This window comes from Balaenoptera borealis (genome assembly GCF_965194805.1).
Source record: "Balaenoptera borealis genome assembly, chromosome: 16".
NCBI lineage: Eukaryota > Metazoa > Chordata > Mammalia > Artiodactyla > Balaenopteridae > Balaenoptera > Balaenoptera borealis.
In genome coordinates this window covers 67,501,548-67,523,997 of record NC_138872.1, presented here as the reverse complement: position 1 = coordinate 67,523,997, position 22,450 = coordinate 67,501,548, and the positions used below count along the sequence as shown (strand labels likewise).

The following is a 22,450-nucleotide window of genomic DNA, read 5'->3' as shown; positions in this document are numbered from 1 at the left end:
AATAATCATGGGAAAAAGGTAATGTTAGGAAATACAAACCATCTTTTCCTCAGGGGCCAGCACAGAGTAAGAGATGTCGGAGGGGTGGACACCTCAGACACGTCTGGTGCACGTACCCCTTGCTTCACTGTGCTTTATGTGCGGACCGCCCGTCTCTATCCCTCCCCATCACTGTGTCCATTTACTTCCTGGTCACGCCACACCTTGTGACCTCCCTCTCCAGCGGTACAGGAGCCTGAGTTATTGCAGCTCCTTCCATGAATTCAATTAAAACCCACAGGCTGGCAACACTCACATTTTTGCCTCCAGCCCAGGTGACTTCAGCATAACCACCCAAGTTGTGTCTTCATCACCTAGTGAAAAGAAATCCATTCAAACTAACCCAAGGGAAAACTGGGGTTTGTGAAAGGATGCTGGGGTGGGTGCCTTGTGGATATAAAGTGCAGGCAGTACAGTCAGACTTTAATGGCCTCTCCCTATTGTACACGGGGTCTCTGTGTCTAATTTCAGATGCCACAGAAAGAAAGAACACGATTGGTGGCCCATCCGTAGTGGTGGCTGAGGAGTGAAGTCTTGTGGGGCTCTGGGAAGCATGGGTTCTTCACCAAGTACTGGGAGGAGGGAGCTGTGGGCATCTCCAGTCCAGGGTGGGTGCTCTTCCCAGGGCAGAAGAGGGGGTGCTCTGGCAGGAGAAGGTGCATTGGGGAGCTTTTTGTCCCTGCTGAGTTGGCTCGGGATGGAGGGAGTGGAGAGCAGGGGATGCTTCTGTCTCCGTCCTTAGGCTGTCTGGTGCTCAGGTGGTCAGACCTGCTGTTGGTAGATCGTGAATTGGTTTGTTTTGGGGGGGAAATCCTTGGATACCTCTTCCTCTGTGGTTTGTGATCCATTTTCCCCCATCGCACATGCCCCGCCAACTCTCCCCAGGACCTCAGCCAAATCTTCTTATCCACCACCAGGCACTCTGATTATGAGATGCATTTTCCACTGCTGCCTCCTCCATGTCCTGACCTCAGACCTTTAGGTGGAGGCCTGGCTGAACATCTGCATTGGCCACCAAGGCCCCAGACCACAATGGAAACCCAACCTTTGCGTCAGACCCCAGCATCGTTCGGAAATGTGGGTGTGGGATGGGGAAGATTTAAAGGCTACCCACATTCTTTTTTTTTTTTTTTTTTTGGAGAGTGATTTTCTTTTTTTTTTAGAAATTCACGTTCTTTTATTTATTTATTTATTTATTTATGACTGTGTTGAGTCTTCGTTTCTGTGCGAGGGCTTTCTCTAGTTGCGGCAAGTGGGGACCACTCTTCATCGCGGTGCGCGGGCCTCTCACCATCGCGGCCTCTCTTGTTGCGGAGCACAGGCTCCAGACGCGCAGGCTCAGTAATTGTGGCTCACGGGCCCAGTTGCTCCGTGGCATGTGGGATCTTCCCAGACCAGGGCTTGAACCCGTGTCCCCTGCATTGGCAGGCAGATTCTCAACCACTGCGCCACCAGGGAAGCCCTACCCACATTCTTGATTCTAACTCATAACAAAGATGGAAGGTAGGCTTGTGAACTCCAAAAACATGGGAGCTGGTTCGCTTTGATAATTAAGAACTAGGGATATAGGATGGCCCTTCAGTAGCTGAGTTCTACAATCATGGATATTTTTAAAATAAAGCTTTACTTTTAAATTTTATCTTTAAAAGTATTACACAGGAAAATAGACTTTTATTAGTGTTAAGCACTATGAATTTTAACACATGTATAGATTCATGTGGTCACCACCACAGTCAGGACACAGAAGGGTTTCATTCCCCACTGCGCACCCACCGCAAATTCCCTTGTCTGCCTCTTTATATTCACACCATCCCCCTGCCTTAAACCCTAGCAAACACTGATTTCTTCTCCATCATTTTAGTTTTGCCTGTTTGAGAGTGTCATGTAAATGGAACCATACAGTATGTAACCTTTCTTTCACTTGGCATAATGCCTTAGAGCTTCATCCAAGTCACAGCTTTTTTGTTTGTTTGCTTTTTTTAAGGAACAGTAAATAAAGATTTTACATAGGCCACTTAGGTTGGAATTGTCAAGAAACTTTGGGTAGCCCTCAGGTAATTGGTCTTATCAAACCCAGAGTCCAGAAAAAAATGATACAAAATCATTCCAGAGAAAAAGATCTAAAAATACTGCATAGCTGGATCTTTTCCTTCAGTTCTTCACGTCTGTATTCGCTTTTCCCATGATGCCCCATCAATTTGCAATTTAAATTGAAATCACAGCTTTTTAAACCACCCAGACTTTGTAATGTCAGCCAGTCCCTCCCAAGCTGTTGATGGACCATGACAACCAAGTATGATAAAATAATACAGTGACATCAAAGCAAGAGGGATCCAGGTGGGTAGGTCAGCATTTCCCAAAGTGTGAGATATGTACCACTACTGGTTAAAAAAATATTTGGGTGGCACATAGACATGCCTTTAAATGCCACCTAATCACATCATGACAAAATAATCATCTTTCCTTTTTCATTCTATTCAAATCTTCTGATTACATCATGGAGAAAGTCTTAGGCGCTATAATGTTAACGCCTCCCTAACAGATTTTGATCTCTCTCTTTAACAGAAAAAAAGAGGCTGCCTCAGGCAGAATGTGGCACAGGCAACAGTATTGGGCTGGAGTCTAATTGCATTGTTTGGTTTTTACTGCATTGGTTTCTATGACCACTTTCTGTTTCTGGCAAGTGATGATTCTCATTTAAGATAGTGATATAAAGTTTCATGTTTAAGTAAACAGGTTAAAGCAAAAATTATGAGTGGACTTTAACACCATGTAAAGGTTATAAAAGTATTTGTAGATGGCACCCAAACGACTGAAGATTGGGAAACAGTGTGTCAGATTTTAGATAGAACTTTGCTGACTCTTATGATGGGAGAAGCTTGTTGACAGATTACCCCAGAGGCAAGACAAACCTGGATGATTGCCTAGCTCTTCCACCAATGGTTCACACCCACAGACTCTCAATACTCATCATTCAACCAACCCAGTGGAGCTCTCTCCACATCAAAGCTCTGTTTGGCTTTAAAGGGAATTGTGTCAGAAATGACACAGTTCATCCTCCTGAGGGGCGGCTGCCTTCTCTTCTCCATCATACCCTTCTCCCTCCAGTCTCCTCTGCACCACCGTCCCAATGTTCTCCTGTCGTTCTGCAGGTGCCAACTAGGCTGGAGAGAGGTCCACCCCTGCCCATCCCTTAGCCTCGCCTTGCAACCAAGACCTCACTCTCCAGGTTGGACTTCTATCTGCACCAAACCACCTAATCAGAGAGGCTCTCACCTCCTGTGCAAGCTAGGTCATCTCTAAAACATGAATCTCTGAGCCATCACTGCTCCAAACTGCTTCTCCAGGGGATAGGAGCTCTCTGCAGCTGGGTCACCACCCCCAGCTCCCGGTGCCATAATCAGAGCAGCTCAGAGCTCTCCATCCTTCTACACACTTCCCTGGGCACCAGCCACCTGGACAGGGTAGAAGTGCTCAGAGGTTCGTGTTTTAGAGATGACCTTGCTTGCACAGTTGACATTTGAATCATGTCCAAGTTTGAGTACCTATAAAAAAATAGCTTTGAAATAAGTACCTCTCAGAGTCTTTGTGCCTATTTCCTCCTTGTCATCCTTGGTAGGAGAGAACAATCGAATTAAGCCAAATTCTTTCCCTCCTGACAAAATGACGGTCAGACAGAGATTTGGCCAAGTTGCCCAAGAATTTCTGGTTAACGGAGATGTTTGTGCTAGAGAAAATATGAGAAAGAGGCCTTAAAGTAGTAGGGATTTTGCTACCACAGAACTTTGCAGTGACTTAACTCATTTCTCACAGAATTAATAATTCAGATCCCACACTGTTTCAGCCAGAAGTGGCCATAAACTGCAGAGAGTTTAACCAGCCACTTCTAAAAATGGGGATTGATCCTGGGAAATGCTACCTCCACTTTAAGCCATCTCACTTGAGCAAAATGAAAGCTGTTGGATGATTTCATACCTTCATTAAAACCATCAAAGCAGAAATGCACTGCAAAGAGGCTGCCAAGGCAGAGAACATTTCCCCATGCTCCAGCAGCTTTGGAGAAGGTGGGGAGATTCAGATCCTGATTATCTTGCGGGAAGGCATTATGGTGTTCAATTCTGTTTGAAGGAAACCACACGTGAGCCCCCTAAATCTAGCAATGCCATCAAGGCAGCTCCCTTGCCAGGCATGTTTATGAGGCTGGAACAAGAATGAGAAGCTGGGTGATACACACACTGAGTGACACGTGCCTTTTCTGGGTTGGAGCAAAGGTAACTCAATCTTCAAAAAAATCTCAATAGATTACCTAAGAACACTGCATTTATAAAAAGGGCCTCAAAGACCTCCAGAAAGAGGGACTCTGCCATCTCTCACCAATTTGGGGGGGACCCTGCAGTCTCCAAGCTACAGTAGAACGTGACGGTCCTTTCTTTGGTTAGTTCAAGGATACCTACAGGTAGATGCTTGGCCCGTCAAACCAGGGGCTGTATTGGGAAGTATGTTAGGTTCAGACCCCAGCCTGCTGTCACCTGGAAGGGTCTGAAAGACAGCAAGCCCTTAAGAGATGTCATCATCACACCAGCATCTTCCCTGACTCCCCTCTCCTACCTAGTCCCTATGAATCCATCAGCAAAACCTGCAACTGTACCTTCAGAAGGTACCCAGCACCTGCCCACCTCTCACACCTCCAACGTTACCACTGCAAAAGCCTCCTAATCAGTTTCCCTGCTTCTGTCAAGCAGTCCAAGAGATCCTTTTAAAATATAAGTCAGATCATATGACTCCTTAGCTCCAAACCATCCAATATATCTCCCCACTAGCTCAGAGTAGAAGCCAAAATTCTTGCAATGTTTTGGAGACCATTTTGGCAGTATGTATCTCGAGCCTTTAAAAAAGTTCTTCACTGTGACATAGTAATTTCACTTCTAGGACTCTACGCTAAAGAAAGAATTAGAGATCTAGGCAATGGAGAGTTACTTAAATAGAAAAATAAAAATTGGGGATCAGCAACTAAATGTCCAAGAAGAGGGGAATGGGTAAGCCCTCCACGGGACCACATGATAGAATGAGACCCAGACACTGAAATCAAGGTTTGGAAATATTTAATGGTGTGGGAACATCTTAATGATGGAATATCGGGCAGAGAATGCAGGACTGAAAATTGTGCCTTATGTGTCTACACTACGGTCTTAATTTTGTTTGAAACAAACAAAAGCCCCAATTCTGCCGCTCCCCAGCCAGGTGGCTTTGGTCAAATCTTTGAGTCTCTGAGAAGACCAGTTTCTCCAACTCTAAAAGTGAGAGGGGAACATTTTGGATCTCTCAGTTTTCACTGGTGCATGACACAGCATATACTTTTTTAAAAAGTAATAAACAAATCATAAAAAAAAATTCTTGCAATGCCCTGCATGGATCTGAATGGGGGCCTGGCCACCTCTCTGAATTTACTTCTCATAACTCACCTCCTTGCTGTGGCCACTCCAGCCGTTTTGCCCCTAGATTTCCCTCAGTCACACCGGAGACCCTGCTGTCCTCAGAGCCTCTGCATTTCTTTTCCCTCTGCCTAGAGGGCTCTTCGCTCAGATCACACATGCTTTGCTCCTTCACCTCCTTCAGGTCTTTACTCCAACGTCACCTTCTCTGTAAGGCCTTCCCGAAAACACCCCGTCTAGAATCGCAGTGCCCCCCTCCCTGCCCACTGAGCTCTCTCCATCCTCCTTTCCTTCACTCTCCCACAGCACTTGTCACCATCGGACGTAGATATAATGTACTTACTTCTTTATTGACCATCTCCTTCCCACCCCATAGAAAGTAAGCACCACAGGAGCAGGGAATTTTGTCTGCTTTTTTTTTCAACCGCTCTCTCCCCGGGGACTATAGCAGTACCTGGCATGGAGCAGATGCTCACTAAATATCTGTTGAAGGGGAGGCTGAGTCACCGGCACCGCACCCTGCGCTCTCTCACCCAGCCTCCCGAGACCCACGTGTGAAAAGCCTAACGAAAGGCTGGGGCCAGTCTGTAGCCTTGGAGCAGACTCACCAATTCCTAGTCGTCCTGTACACCTAAGCGTAGTCACTGAACAACTATTTATTGAGCACCTACTGTGTGCCAGGCACCACTCTCAGCCCAGGGGACACGACCATGCACAAGACAGACAAGATCCCTGATGTCCCGGAGTTTTCTGTCTGGTGGGGGAGACGGTGAGTAAAAAGAAAAATGAACAAGATCATTTCAAATTGCAATAAGAAGTAAAAAGTAAATAAACCAAGGAGGAGACAAGAGATAGAGGGCAATGAGGAAGGTGAGTCAGCTTAGACTGGGTAGCTAAGGAAGGCGTCTTCGAGGTGACATTTGAGCTGGAACCTGCACGATGAGAAGCAGCCAGATCTAGGGACGCTCTGGGGGAAGAGTGATTCAGGCGGAGGAAACAGCCACTGCAAATGTCCTAAAGCTTAGGCATCAGCTCCCCGGAAATTCTCTCTGACCCACCCTGAGTGGGGGCCCCTCCTGTGACCCCATATGCCAGGAGCATTTTCTCTCTCAGCATATCTTGCTATTGGATTTGTCTGCTCCTTCAGTTCTTTAAAGGAGAGTTCTTTTGTATCTTAATTTTTCTAGGACTTAACACAGTGCCTGGCATACAGTAGGTAGTCAATAAATGCATGCAGAACTAAAGTGATTTGAAAAAACTTTTTTTTGATTTGACTGTAATCAGAAGTGAAATTGTGCAATGAATGTATTTAGAAACAGCATCCCTATAGGGCCACCCCTTTCACCCGCCTCCTGCAAAAATCCCGTCTGCCCAATGAGACCCAAATAACACACTATCTCCTCCAGAAAGCCTTCCAAAATTCCAATTGGATTTTGTCTCCCCCAACACTACGATAGCTCTGCTTGCATCTCTGTTATGGTTCCTATCATCAGCTCTGACTTGCGTAAAAACTTCCCATGAACATTTCATAACCCATCAAACTGGGAGGAACCCAGGAGCAGGACCTGTGTCTTATTCACCTTCAGGTTCTTAGCACTTAGCTCAATAAAGGAATGACGAGAAAATCAACGACCGATAATGACAGCCAACACTTGTTGGACACCTTCCACATGCTAGAAACTTTCTGAGCACTTTTACGTGATATCACTCGTTCAGTCCTACATGTAGGCAAGAGGGTTGGTCCCCATGTGCAGATAGAACTGGGGCACTTGTTGGTGGACCGACACTCCGTGGTAGAACCAAGATTCCAACTCGTTCATTGTGATTCAAGAGCCCGAGCTTTTAATCACTGTGCTGAAACTGTCTTCTGATCTCCATTTTGAGTTCATCTCATCCATGAACTCAGGGCTGCCCTCCTTCCCTCTTTCCGGTGCTCCCTGAGGCACTGCTTCAATGCCAGCTCTTTTTTCCACCAGGCCTAGGGTGGATCTGGGATTCCATTACCCGCAGTGAGCACCAAAGACCCGGAGCCCTGAGAAAGCAGGAAGCCTCCGCCTCATCAGGGTCGATGACTATTTACCCACCTGAAGGCAAGCTTGGGGAGCCCTGCTACCACAGACGTGCTCTAAATGGGTTCTGTTGACAACATATGGTAAGTCCCAAGGACAATTTTCCCCATCGGAGCTCCTTTTATGCAGCTAAAAAGTATTTACAAAGACATAACATTGTCTTCCCCTCTTTATACAGTGAGATCAAACTCTCTGAGAAAGCAAGAGTGACACCCTGCCCTGCTGTTATGTTTAAGCCTCACATCAGGCATCGCAGAGGGGGAAAAAAAAGGACTCTGCATCCTGAGATTTCAAAAAGACATCCTCTCTCACATGAGCCTCAAAATTTAAAAAACAAAAAACAGAATAAAGCTTTGAGCCCCTTTCACGTAAGTTGCCAAGTCCCTAGTGGAAACAACTTTACTTTTGACTTTTGTTAACACTGATGCCTGCAGGTATGTAACGACCTATGGAGATACGATATTCATGGGGGAGACCGCTGATTCTCCACCAGCAAAAGCAGTGATGAAACCAACAGTAAACTTGTGGGGTTTTTTTTTTCTTTTAAATACCTGCTATACCCTTTATTCAGGGACTCCTGTTCTTCTGAAGGCTAGACTACTTTGTAAATATTGTAAGCAGCAATACTTTTCTGAATGCTCATATTTGTTCTGAGTTTTCCTTTGGCTTGTCTCTTCCAATCATTAACACATCAAAGGAATCTGAACGCTAGACACATCACTGTATTTACTTACACTGGATGTTCTGCAGACTAGTAGTGTTTCTTATGATGTTGGCGCATAGCTCGTCTCAGTGATTTTAGATACTACATTAGACCTACTGGTGAGGAAATTTATTATCTTTTCCACTTCACTTTCATTCCTTCTGATTACATTAAGGAGAAATGTTTCACATTGATATAGTATTTCTTTAACTGCTCTTCTTAGTATCCCCTAACGTCCTCTTTTAAACAAAGATAGAGCAGGCTACAGGCTTGGAACATTCTAGCCACTTTCAGTAGCAAAAACTCAATAGCACTGTTTGTTTTCAATCTACTTATTTTTACAATTACTTTCTAATTATGGCAAGTGATGCTGGTTTTCCATTTAAGGTGGTTTTCAAATAAAGTTGTTTTTTAAAAATATGTATTTTGACTACATTTGCATAACGGGTGTTAGCTTTACAAATGCACAGCACATCTCTAGAAGGATACACAAAAACGGATCCCGTGACTGCTTCTGGGAAGAGGAACTGTGTGGTGGAGAGACAGAGTGGGAAGGAGCAGAATGGTTTTCATTGAATATCCTTTGTCACTCTTGAAGTCTGCACTATGGGAACATATTATCTATTCTAAAATGTACACACTGAAGAAAAATCAACCCAGTTCTTTACAAAAATTATAATTTTTAAATGTTAACGTAAACATACACATTATTAAGAAAATAATAGTAGAGGTCATGCCAGGTTTTGGCAACTATGAGGCGGTACAAAAATGACTGAAGCCTGGAAAATGCTACCCTCCGAAGATGAGGGCGTGACGCTGCCTCTCAGAGAACAGCAGTGAGAGGTCCTTGGGCCTCCACCCAGAGCAGACACCCTGGTTTTCTTACTCGTGGGAGCCGGTGGCCACGAGCACTGAGATGGAACCACGATTAACGCCGCTGATTTCAAAGCTTGGGAAGCCAGTCCCAGTGGACTTGTGTCCGGGAAATCATGTGATGCTCAAGCCCCAGGTAACCCAACAAGTCCATCTGGCCCAAGTTCCTTGGAAGCACACGCTCAGTAGTAACCCCTTGCCCCTCTCTCTCTAGGCCGTTATCCTCTGAGGAAGCCCCGTGAGTGCAGCATCGGACCAACAGCCCAGCTGTGGAGATGGACAGGCAGCAATTACCTCTGAAACGCTAAGTTATTTCCATCACTGTGGCTTTCACCCACCTCATCCAGCTGCCCATGGACTACAGAACCCTCCAGCCCATCCGTGCAGCCCACTAGGAGAGCAAAGTGGCAGCACAGCCGGTCTACAGCAGCTTGGCACTGATTCTGGCAAATCGTAGGCGTTTGACAAATAAATGGATTAACCACCCTGGGGTTAGTTCTGGAGGGGAGAGACGGTCCCACAGGTTTAGGTAGACTGCGTGACCTTGCAGACGCCCTCCAGCCTGACTCACAGCCAGCGAGCTTACCTACCCGCCCCACACCCACGGCTGAGCCCTCGCTCACAGAGAGGGCGTGCCCTCCAAGGGCACTCATTTCGGGGCACTGCCATCAATCTGGAGCTGTGTGCTTCCACCCCCGCCCCGCCCACTCGCTCACTCAATCATTCAGGAATGATGCGTGGAGGTCTAACCAACGAGAAGAAAACTATTCTACAGTCCTGCACGCCAGATGCATGGAACAGAAGCCAGCACTGCAGGCAACAGCACCTGTTGGGCATCAAGCATGCCCTGAACCTGTTAGGGACTCTTGGGATATGACTCCAAATATCTGGGCAGAACAGCAGCCCGTGAAGAACATGACCACCAGAGCATCTTGTTGTCTCCTGGTGGTTGTCAACCCACACTTCCCCTCATTTCAGGATAGAAAATGGCATGGGTAACAATCAAAAATCTAAAATGGGTACAGCTCCTTCACCAATCAGAAGAGACCCCTGCTGGCTGCAGAGACAAGCAGGGTCTTAGGGGCTCCCTGCTGGGCCGGGCATTTGCCACCTAGTTGCTGGCCCTTTGTAAGGTCCATGAGTTTCCAGAGCAGAGGGCATCTCTGGGGGAGAGAGTTTCCATCCAATATGGAAGCATCATATCTCAAGGACTTAAGACCCCATCAATCATTGGACACATCCTAATTTCAGAGATGTTAAAAGGTGAAAAAGAAAATGTGCTTCTTAGAATCTATGTAATATTTTAACATCCAAAACAGCTGTAACAATGTGTGCCGGTTGAATAGCACAGGGGCTGGTCCGGGTCTTTCCCCCCTAAATAGCCACATACCAAAGGCCATGGGGAAAGCCCAGTCTTCATTCCAAGCTCTTCCACTGTCCCACCCAGCTCTAGGGGGAAGCAAGGCCAGTTCTTCAAAAAGCCTCCTTGAGCGATGACAGTCCTTCTTGCCCATCCTGAATGTTCCTCGGTGCCTGACAAGAACTGTACACGTGCTGGAACTAACTACTATATCTCCAGCTGCTGCGAGGCTGACAGAGACCTACAAGGTAGACAGAGGATTTATGGACTCAGTGGATCCATTTAATCAGCGTGTGTGACATCCTCCTGGACAGAAGCAGGAAAACTCCTTATGAAGACGTGTCTGCACAGACACTGGAATTGTGTGTGCGGGTGCCCACGTGTGAGCTGTGCGTGCACACACACCTGTGCACGCGGCAAGCACGGGTCCATCTATGCCATGTGTCCATCAGTTTGTTAAAGGTGGTAAAGCCTTCTACGTTCATTACTTCCCCTGCCTTCTGCCTTTGGTTTTATTTCTTCTTAAAGTTTGCCTTTCTAGAGTTTGGCTTCGCTCTTGAAATTTGATTTCTTGATTGAAATGAGCTGGATCAGGTGATAGACCTTATTCTGTGCTTTTAATTCTCTTTCTCACTTAGACTATTGCCTCTCGGGCAAATGCTGTGTCTTCTTTGCCTTTCGCCACCCGCAGAACACCACTGCCACTGAACAAATAAATAACCAGACTTGTGGAGCCTAAAATTTACAGGACCGGCTCAACTATCACAATTTTGACACCAGAGCACAGAGTCAATTATCACATATTAACTTGCTCTTGTTGGCATTTCAATGCATTTAGAGAAGATTCACTTCCTCTTCACACTGCCACCCCCACCCCCAGTCACTGAAAACTAGCAAAATGGAGAACACTTTACACAAAATTCAGCTTCCCCTAAGACTTTAAAAACTACTGGACAATGCACAACTTACGTCTCTTTACGAAAGATGAAGGCCCTGAATATTCTGTCTCATAATCAACCTTTGATGCATCCTGAATATAATCTTAGATTGGGAGAAGCATTTTCACATACATTGTCAGATATCATTCTCATTTTAAAGGTGAGCACACTGACACCCAGAAATGAGAAGTGACTTTTTACCAATGCAGGAGGAAGGAGAGAAGGAAGGGAGGGAGGGGAAAAAAGGACAATTAAAGCAGAGCTGAAAGTAGAACTTAAGGCCAGGACCCTTCTGTATGTGGAGCAAATTGGGAGAGGGGAAGCTAGCCAGGTGCAGAGGTGAGGTAAGCTTCAGTGATGGGCTCTCCTAGGGTGGCCTGAACTGGGCTAGTTCCAAGAGAGGATTCAGGCTGGGGGTAAGGAAGGTGCAGATTCTGTCTCCTGGTCTCTGGCCAATGGTGCCTCTCTGGATGTTTCATTCTGCCTTCAGGCACCGTTTGTCACCTCCTGGTTTATCTCCACTTACTCACAGAAAGAAGTCTCTCCTTTTGATTTGTCCATTGTCTACCTTATTGGGGCCTCCAGACCTGGGAGGTTATCCCCAGGGGCTTCAAGGTGGGCAGATCATAATGAGATCCACTGTCTGCAACTCTGCAACTCTACCTTTAGAAAACACAGTCCCCTACAATAGGTGCAAGGGCTCTTTGGCCATGTCTACCCAGTGGACACTGGCTTTATGGTGGCAAGCTGTGTAGAACACTGGTTAGAGTACTTGGCTGGAAATGCACACACGCACGAGCTCTCACACACACACACACACACACACACACACACACACACAGCGTGTATGTGTAAGTCTTGGTGGGACAGTGCATGCCAATGACTTTTGGGCCTAAATTTCATCAGCTTGCTTTGGGTCCCATTCCAGATGCTCTCTTTTTGGGTTGCAGTTTTCACATCTGTGAAATGATAAGGGCAACAGGCAGAGACAGAAGCATCTTACCACCTGCCGTCCTAAGTCATGGAATTCAGGAATAAAGTGAGAGCATGGGTTTTAAAGAAAACCATCTATCCCCATCACTTCTGCAACTAATGCATATTACTTGAGTGATAATAAAGAGTAAAACACATACAGAGAAATGTTCTGGAAATTATGGAAACAGCATCCAAATGGGGCAGTATTACCTTATGCAGAAATGACCATCCACACCCGAAACCCTGGGCTCTGGGGGTGTGGATTTGCAACCCAAATAAGCACAAATCACACAGCCCCTCCTGATGCTAGAGGCTCCTAGCCTTTCTGGGGAAGTGATGGGGATGGGGCTGTTAGTACCTGACCTGCAGGCTAAATGTTCTTTCAGAAATATAAAGGGGGAAAGGGACAGTAAGACAGACCCTGGGAAGTGGGGGGTAGTAGAGAGAGAAGTGGAGCTGTCAGCATGCTTGATGTTAAATAAAACCTACCAAGACTCAGCTGAGAATTTTAGCAGAATCCAAATGTGCTATATAAAAAAAAAAAAAAAAAGGCATGGCTCCCATCTCTAAGGTTCACAGCTAAGCTGGCTTAGAATCACACATGCCAAGGTTAAAAATAAAAAGCAGCCATCCCTGAATGACACAGGCTCCGAGAAGGAAGCCTGAGGTATGGTGTTCGGTGGCAGAGCACAGAAGAGCGAGTGCAGGGGCTGGGTGCAGGGAATAGGTGTTTAGTGGAGGGCTCAATAAAAGCCAATGCTCAGAATTTTGCTGTTTTGCACTTAAAAGGCACTTCACTTTGGCAAAGGGTTTCATAATGATCTTTAGATTTTCCATCGAGGAAGCCCTGCCGTGCATTAGAGTATGGCCATGGCTGACCCACATCGCGCTCTGCTGTTAGATGTGTTTGCCTCTCCCACCCCACGGTCTGGCTCAGACGCTGTCCTCGAATACTTCATACACCCAGATGGGATGCCTGGGGGTCACAGCTTGGAAAGCACCAGACCTGCCACTCTGTGCCACCCTCCCTATTCCATAGAGCCAACATAACGGTGCCGGGGCCACCCACAGACCAGCTGTGCCCTGCGGCACTCCACTGGAGAGGGGCTGTGTGTCTGCTTCCTGAGGAAGGGGCATGTCCCACCCCTGGTCCCATAAGCCATGACCACTGCAGGCCAGGGCTCCCTGGCAAAGGGGACAAGTTGGTCCTTTTGCCTCGATTCTTACAAATCCCAGGGTCCTTATTATGAGCCCAGTGGGGTCCTCCTTCTAATGAAGTTGTCCTTTATCCAATATGCTTATGACTTTCTACTCCCTAGAGGGTTTACTTTAATAAAATTTTTAAAGAATAGCCTCAGCTACTGTGTCAGCTACCATGTTACCCCTCGCCAGTTCCATTACTAGGCAGACATTTCTAGCAAGTCTTCAAGGGGTCAGGCAAATGGTGAGAAATTTGTGACCCAGGTTTTATGGGGACCACATACATTACACCACCCCCAGGGATGCCCTGCTCAGCCCACACATGGGCCAGTCCTACACTTCAGCACCATACAGGGCTTGGGAGGGAAATGGGCATTGAACAGTGGAGGCTACTACCTTCCAGAAGCTTCAGGCTATTCCCAGACACCACCAGCTTGGGTGACTGTCATCCCTGGCCGTGCAGTGGCGGAGTGGACACTCTGCCTATGACTGGTTGCCCCTATGACCCTAGCCAGCCTTCATCTGAGGTGCCTACAAGTATTCCAAACTCCACACCCTGGCTGCTGGATTAGAAGCATCGCCCAGTGCAAAGTGTCCCTTTGACACTTTTAGAGCGCTTAGAAAGGCCTTGAGAGGCACACAGGGCAGGGACTTTTCCTGCTCCCTGTGATGGACCAGAAAATCAAGGCTCAATGAATTTTAGGAATTTGCTCAAGCTAAGTGACGGAGCCAAGACTCACATCCAGGGTCCTTTCCACTATTCAAAAACACTAATTCAGGGTCACAGTGACTGGGAGTCTCGGGCCAGATACAGCAGCAAATACCTGGAGCTCAGAATGAGACTCCGGAAGGGACCTTTGTCATGCCGGCACCTCTCATTCGTCCTGAACTCCGGGGACGTCGCCCAAGCGCAGAGCCCTGCCGCGAGGGGGCCCTCTTCGGACTTTCCCTTCTCTGGGTCCGTCAAATGCCAGGAAAGATCTGGCGAGACTCAGGAGGGGGCTGTGTTCAGGCAGCACCTGTCCTGGTTGCCCCTTCCCTGGGCACTCGGCTTTACCCCAGACGCTGGACACGAAGCCAGCCCTCCAGCTCGCCCCGAGGTCAGGCCAGAGATCTCCCTTCCCTTCCGGCGATTCCAGAGCCAACTGTCCTTCGCCGTTCAACAAATCGGGGCCCGTCTGCACAATCACTGGGAAGTTCTGGATAAATCCTTCTGCTAGAGTTCCCCCACCCCCTCACGTGTCAACCGGAACCCACTCAGCGAGCCGGGTTAAGGGGAAGCGAAAGCGCAGGAGATGGCTCAGAGGACGGAGCCGATTGGAGCCGGGGCGCGCTGAGTGGGGCTCCCCTCCTTACCTGTACCAGTCCAGCCCGCGGCCGTAGTTCCTGTCGAAGAAGTGGGGCTCGGTGCCCAAGGCCCGCACATCCGGGTGCACGCGGATAAACTCCAGCACGGCGCGGGTGCCCCCTTTCTTCACGCCCACAATGAGGGCTTGGGGCAGTCGCTTGGTACCCAGCTTTGGCGAGCCGGAGTGGTTGGAACCGGAGAGGCGAGGGGCGGGCGCGGCAGCGGCGGGCGCGCTGGGAGCGCTGGGCTCGCTGGGCGTCGGGCCCGGGAGATCGCAGGGCCGGGACTTCTGGAGAAGTTTCTGGCCGCCCGCGCTGGGGCCGCGGAGGCAGCGAGGCGCGCCGAGGAGGCGGCTCTGGCCGAGGTCGTCGCAGCAGCACAGGAGGCTGTAACACAGGTAAGTGCAGGAGAGCGAGAGCGTGAAGGCGAAGAGCAGCCTGCGCGCCCTCCGCGGCTGAGGTGGCCCCGCACGGCCCAGGACCCTATAGGCCATGGCTCCATGGGCCCGCGCCGGGGGTCATGGTTTCCGAGGGGGCGCCGGCGGCGGAGCGGCTGGGGCCCTGCGGCCGCCTAGAGGGCTCGAGAGGCGCGGCCCGGGCCACGGGGGTCGGGCATAGGGGGCGCCGTCTTCTCCGGGCGCTGCCGGCCCGGGCGCGCACCATGCCCGGGGATCCCGGAGGCGGCGTCTCCTCGGGGAACGGGCGGCGGCGCCTCCGACATCCCCGCGTCCTGGGTTCCGGGGCTCCGGGCAGCGGGGCGGCTCCCGGCGCTCCTCGGTTCTCACGTGCGCCGGGTTAAAAGCGCGCCCAGCGCCCGAAGCCCCATCCCGGATCCTCGCGCCGCGGCGCCCCGAACGCTCGGCGGCGGCGCGGCGGTGCGGGCGGGCGGGCCGGACGGTGGCGCTGGCCGCCGGCCGCGTTCCGGCTCCTCGAGAAATGCGGGGCCGAGCGCGCTGCCGGCTCTATTTAAGGAGTCGCCTGACGTCAGCCGCGCGGGTCCCCCGAGCCCGCGCCCCGCCCGGGGACCCGGCCAGCCCCTTGGCCCCCACTCTCTATCCCTCCCAGGGACACACCACCCCGGGCCCTCCCCACGTAGGCAGCTCCCTAAGGAGCCCAGGCCAGCTTGGGATGGTGAGGGGAAGGTGTCGAGGCATCTGCTCCTCCGGGAGGCTGGATACCCCGGCCACCAGGGCCTCCCGACACCCAGGGGTTCGAGACTGCGCCAACATCCAGACCCAGACAGAGACCCGGGCACAGACGCAAGCACCCTGCACTGATAACAGGTCCCACCACACTGACACATGCACGCACGCACAAACACAGGTACACGCGTACCTGAGCAGGATACACCCCCAGACCCCACATGGGGAGGGGAGAGACAAATCTAACCTGGGCGCAGAAACACCCACAGGGACACTCCCTCTTCCGCCCACCCCCGTTTCACCCAACGGACACCCAGAGCCCGAAATCGGACATCGTGCGGTGTGCGCACGCAGGCGCGGGACTGGGACACACGCTCTGGACGGGATGGGTGGAGGAGCCGTGCGTGAGTGAGATTCCGTGACTATCCGTGGAGCTCCTTGGACCCCCGCGCGCTGACTCACACCCAGGCGGCTCGCTCTTACGCCCACGAAGCGTGCATCCCCACCCACTGTCACTCCACCTTTCCCTGGGCCTGGCGGAAGAGCGAGCCCCAAAGGAGCGGACTCCCCGAGGGCGGGTCCCTCTCAGCCGCCGCCCCCTAGCGGTGGGCTGCTCCCCGGGGAGCTGACCAGGGCCCCACAGCGTCCCTAAGGTCCAGGACTTCTGCACGCAGTGGCACGGGGAGGAGGAAACAGAGGGCGCGGAGGACTTATCCAGGAGCAGTTCCTCCTCGAATGAGTCCTAAGTGACTGCCCACAGGACAATTCTCAGTGACCGTGCCCAGAACAGGCTTGAGTGACCAACCCCAGTACTGCCCTGCACGACCACACTAGCGGATCAGAACTGTTCATCAGACAGGCCTAAATGACCATGGCCAAGAACGCAGCTGGGCTGCCACTCCGCAGTGCCATGTCATCCTGTCCGGGTGTTCACCAAGTGAGTACCCTCGTGAAATGTCTGAGTGACCACCACCCTCACTGCACCCCTCTCTCTCCCCAAACTGAGCATCCTTTTTCAGGGTCCTTCTTTGGGGAATAATCTGGTCAGGCTCTGTGGACTTTAGCCCAAGCTAAGGGAATATTCTGTCCCCAAACCAGACCCATCCCTAGAAACCTTAGGTCAATCCCTCTCTTACAGATGATAATAATACCTAGGAAGTTTGTTTCAAGCACTGGGCATGTGTTAGCTCATTTAATATTCACCACAACCTATGGGATTGTTACCATTATCCTCACATCACGTCGTTTCCTTAATCCTAACATTTATTGAGTGCTTGTTTTGTGCCAGTAACATGCAAATCACTTGGCATTCACTACCTCATTTATCTTCAGCGACAGGTACTATTATAATTCCTAATTTACAGACAGTGAGATTAAGGCTTAATGAACACATACTCAGTAATTGGATGAGCTGGGATGAAACCGAGGCAGTCGGACTCCAAGATTCAAGCTCTTAGAGTGCTTTGCAGTTTCCTAACTTCCTTTGACTATTCCTCACATAATTCCATCCTAGATCTGAACTAATGTGTCTATATCACTTCTGAAGTCTGACACCTGGGGCTGAATGAGGAATTCCCCAGTGTAGACTGAAAAGCTCAACAGACTGAAAACTTCAACAGGACTCTCCCCTCCCTTCCGTAAACTCTGTTTCTAGTAATGCCTCCCATGACTCCATCATCTTTTTCTTGTAGCTACATCACACTGCTGACAGCTCAAGCTTCAGCCAGATAACGTCTCTAAGTGTTTCTTACAAGCAGTTTCTTACTGCTGCTGATTAAGGCACATCTACCCCATACTGTGCTTGTACAGTGGGCTTTTTTGGACCCAACATGTAGGTCCTTACACATTTGACCTGATTAAATTGTATCTTATCTCATCATCTCACTCCTCCATTAAAAAAAAAAATGTCTACTTGAATCTTGAATCATGACATAGCTTTCATTTATTCAAAAAGAAAAAGTAGAAAGAAGGAATGCCAACAGCTTTACCCTAGATTCCAGGTATACCTTGGGCAAATGGGTTGACAGCTCTGAGCCTCAATTTTCTCAGCTGTACAATGGGGAGTTATGACAAACTTAAACCTCTTGGGGTTCTGACGTTGCGTAATTCTGATTCCATTATTCAAGACATGAACCGTTCTATTGGCGTCATCCCATCTCTGTGTTTGATTACAATTTAATTAATTCCTCACTCAAATTCTTAATAAAAATGTCAAAACAAATATGTTGAAAGAAGTTCTAATATGTATTCTCAACAGTTTTCCACATTGTAAGCCTGCTATTTCTACACTTCACTGTTAAAGTTACAAGGTTAAATGTGGATTAATCCACTCTGACAAGTGCTTTTTTCTTTAGGGAAAAAAACATGGATATGGTTATTTCTCATAATTCTGTGCTTGGCTCAACTTTAAAATTAGTTTTGTCTTTGAATTCATAAACTCTGAAATTTCTGGATATTCAGATACATCAGAGCCAGGCAGATCTACCTCTTCAAATTTCCAACCAGAGTAATGACCGTGACTGAGATAAAATTTTTCAGGGAGTGAGACAGTGGACATGCCTGCACATCATCCCTGCCCCTATTTTTTCCAGGAATGCCAGGATTTTCCTTTCGGGGGGTTCTGGTAGGATTATGCTGGGTTGTGTGTTTTGTCAAATAACACTCAGTTAAACAAGACATATGTTTACTTTTCTAACACATGAAAGAAGACACAGATGATTCAGTGCTGATGTGGCTCCACAGTGTTAAGGACCCAGGCTCTACCACGTGTTTCCTCCATCCCCAAATCACCATGTAAGTCCAAGATGACTTATTCATCTCCAGCTGTCCTGTCCACATTCTGGACACAGGTAAGGAAGAAAGGGCAGAAAATCATGACATATCCCTTTGAGGACGTTTCCTGGAAGTGACCTGCATCACTTCCACTTGTATTCAGTCGGTCTGAACATTGTCACCTGGCTTTCTAGCTTCAAGAGATCCTTTGAAATGTAGTCTTGATTCCGGGTGGCTATATTCCTGGCTAATATGTGGGTGTTTTGTTACCCGGAAAGAACTTGACAAAAACTTACGGAGGGCAATTCATAATCTCTACCGTTCTTAGAGCGTTTTCTCTCATTCTTTTCCTATGTGGTGTGTGTGTGGTCTGAGCCTAGTTCAAGGGCAGGCATATGACCAAGCCCAGTCAATCACAATTTTCCAATCACATTTCAGTGATTGAAAGCTACTCAGCACTTTCCAGTGAGCATTAACCACAGAACTTTTGTTGAAACTACTGGAAAGAGAAACTTTTTCTTCTGAGATGATAAACTAGTACAAAATAAGCCTGAAGCTTCCAATGGCCATCTCTGCCATCAAGAGGGGAAACCCTGGAGAATGAAACAAACACAAAGGAGAGCGGACTGAACAATGGAGAATCAGATTCCTGATGGTATGTGAATCTAGCCGTGCCAGAAGCATGGTCCCTGGGCTTTTTGCTCCAACTGATTAGTTACCTTTCTGTTACTTGCAATAGAAAGAGTCTTGATTAATACAAAAAACATGTGCCACCTCAATTACAGGGAACAGGGACGATTTTAATACTAAAAAATGGTGAAGGTGGGGTGGGGGCTTATTTTTAAGGAAATACACAGACTACGACTGGAATCCTTCAAAATATGGACAGTCATAGGATCCAACTACTGTCTCCATCTTCTCTAGTCCTCTTTGTATCTTGTTTTCTTCTGACTCTTAATTGCCTTTTTTTTTTTAACATCTTTATTGGAGTATAATTGCTTTACAATGGTGTGTTAGTTTCTGCTTTATAACAAAGTGAATCATATCTACATATACATATATCCCCATATCCCCTCCCTCTTGTGTCTCCCTCCCACCCTCCCTATCCCACCCCTCTATGTGGTCACAAAGCACCAAGCAGATCTCCCTGTGCTATGCGGCTGCTTCCCACTAGCTACCTATTTTACATTTGGTAGTGTATATAAGACCGTGCCCCTCTCTCACTTCGTCCCAGCTTACCCTTCCCCCTCCCTGTGTCCTCAAGTCCATTCTCTACTTCTGCGTCTTTATTCCTGTCCTGCCCCTAGGTTCCATTGGTAGTTTGATAGGGATTGCATTGAATCTGTAGATTGCTTTGGGTAGTATAGTCATTTTCACAATGTTGATTCTTCCAATGCAAGAACATGGTATATGTCTCCATCTGCTTGTATCATCTTTAATTTCTTTCATCAGTGTCTTATAGTTTTCTGCATACAGGTCTTTTGTCTCCTTAGGTAGGTTTATTCCTAGGTATTTTATTCTTTTTGTTGCAATAGTAAATGGGAGTGTTTCCTTAATTTCTCTTTCAGATTTTTCATCATTAGTGTATAGGAATGCAAGAGATTTCTGTGCATTAATTTTGTATCCTGCTACTTTACCAAATTCATTGATAAGCTCTAGTAGTTTTCTGGTAGCATCTTTAGGATTCTCTATGTATAGTATCAAACAGTGACAGCTTTACTTCTTCTTTCCGATTTGGATTCCTTTTATTTCTTTTTCTTGACTGATGGCTGTGGCTAAAACTTCCAAAATAATGTTGAATAATAGTGGTGAGAGTGGACAACCTTGTCTTGTTCCTGATCTTAGAGGAAATGATTTCAGTTTTTCACCATTGAGGACGATGTTGGCTGTGGGTTTGTCGTATATGGCCTTTATTATGTTGAGGTAAGTTCCCTCTATGCCTACTTTCTGGAGGGTTTTTATCATAAATGGGTGTTGAATTTTGTCAAAGGCTTTTTCTGCATCTATTGAGATGATCATATGGTTTTTCTTCTTCAGTTTGTTAATATGGTGTATCACATTGATTGATTTGCATATATTGAAGAATCATTGCACTCCTGGGATAAACCCCACTTGATCATGGTGTATGATCCTTTTAATGTGCTGTTGGATTCTGTTTGCTAGTATTTTGTTGAGGATTTTTGCATCTATATTCATCAGTGATATTGGCCTGTAGTTTTCTTTTTTGGTGACATCTTTGTCTGGCTTTGGTATCAGGGTGATGGTGGCCTCATAGAATGAGTTTGGGAGTGTTCCTTCCTCTGCTATATTTTGGAAGAGTTTGAGAAGGATATGTGTTATCTCTTCTCTAAATGTTTGATAGAATCCGCCTGTGAAGCCATCTGGTCCTGGGCTTCTGTTTGTTGTAAGATTTTTAATCACAGTCTCAATTTCAGTGCTTGTTATTGGTCTGTTTATATTTTCTATTTCTTCCTGGTTCAGTCTTGGAAGGTTGTGCTTTTCTAAGAATCTGTCCATTTCTTCCAGGTTGTCCATTTTATTGGCATATAGTTGCTTGTAGTAATCTCTCATGATCCTTTGTATTTCTGCAGTGTCAGTTGTTACTTCTCCTTTTTCATTTCTAATTCTATTGATTTGAGTCTTCTCTCTTTTTTTCTTGATGAGTCTGGCTAATTGTTTATCAATTTTGTTTATCTTCTCAAAGAACAAGCTTTTAGTTTTATTGATCTTTGCTATTGTTTCTTTCATTTTTTTTCATTTATTTCTGATCTGATCTTTATGAGTTCTTTCCTTCTGCTAACTTTGGAGATTTTTTGTTCTTCTTTCTCTAATTTCTTTAGGTGTAAGGTTAGGTTGTTTCTTTGAGATGTTTCTTGTTTCTTGAGGTAGGATTGTATTGCTATAAACTTCCCTCTTAGAACTGCTTCTGCTGCATCCCATAGGTTTTGGGTCGTTGTGTTTTCATTGTCATTTGTTTCTAGGTATTTTTTTATTTCCTCTTTGATTTCTTCAGTGATCTCTTGGTTATTAAGTAGTTTATTGTTTAGCCTCCATGTGTTTGTATTTTTTACAGATTTTTTCCTGTAATTGATATCTAGTCTGATAGCATTGTGGTTGGAAAAGATACTTGATACGATTTCAATTTTCTTAAATTTACCGAGGCTTGATTTGTGACCCAAGATATGATCTATCCTGGAGAATGTTCCATGAGCACTTGAGAAGAAATTGTTTTGTGTTGTTTTTGGATGGAATGTCCTATAAATATCAATTAAGTCCATCTTGTTTAATGTATCATTTAAAGCTTGTGTTTCCTTATTTATTATCATTTTGGATGATCTGTCCATTGGTGAAAGTGGGGTGTTAAAGTCCTCTACTATGATTGTGTTACTGTCGATTTCCCCATTTATGGCTGTTAGCATTTGCCTTATGTATTGAGGTGCTCCTATGTTGGGTGCATAAATATTTACAATTGTTATATCTTCTTCTTGGATTGATCCCTTGATCATTATATATTGTCCTTCTTTGTCTCTTGTAGTAGTCTTTCTTTTAAAGTCTATTTTGTCTAATATGAGAATTGCTACTCCAGCTTTCTTTTGATTT

The 22,450-nt window shown here is 47.1% G+C and overlaps 1 protein-coding gene across 1 annotated transcript in view; it reads right to left on the bottom strand.

The window, feature by feature from the left end:
- The window catches only part of HS3ST2 (heparan sulfate-glucosamine 3-sulfotransferase 2), a 93,705-nt gene extending 77,856 nt beyond the window's left edge, over positions 1-15,849 (bottom strand). The window contains exon 1 of the mRNA XM_082362590.1: positions 14,946-15,849. Within this exon, the coding sequence (XP_082218716.1) occupies positions 14,946-15,430 (485 nt within the window). The 5' untranslated portion in view covers positions 15,431-15,849. The remainder of the gene's footprint in view (positions 1-14,945) is intronic.
- Between the last annotated feature and the right edge of the window lie 6,601 nt (positions 15,850-22,450).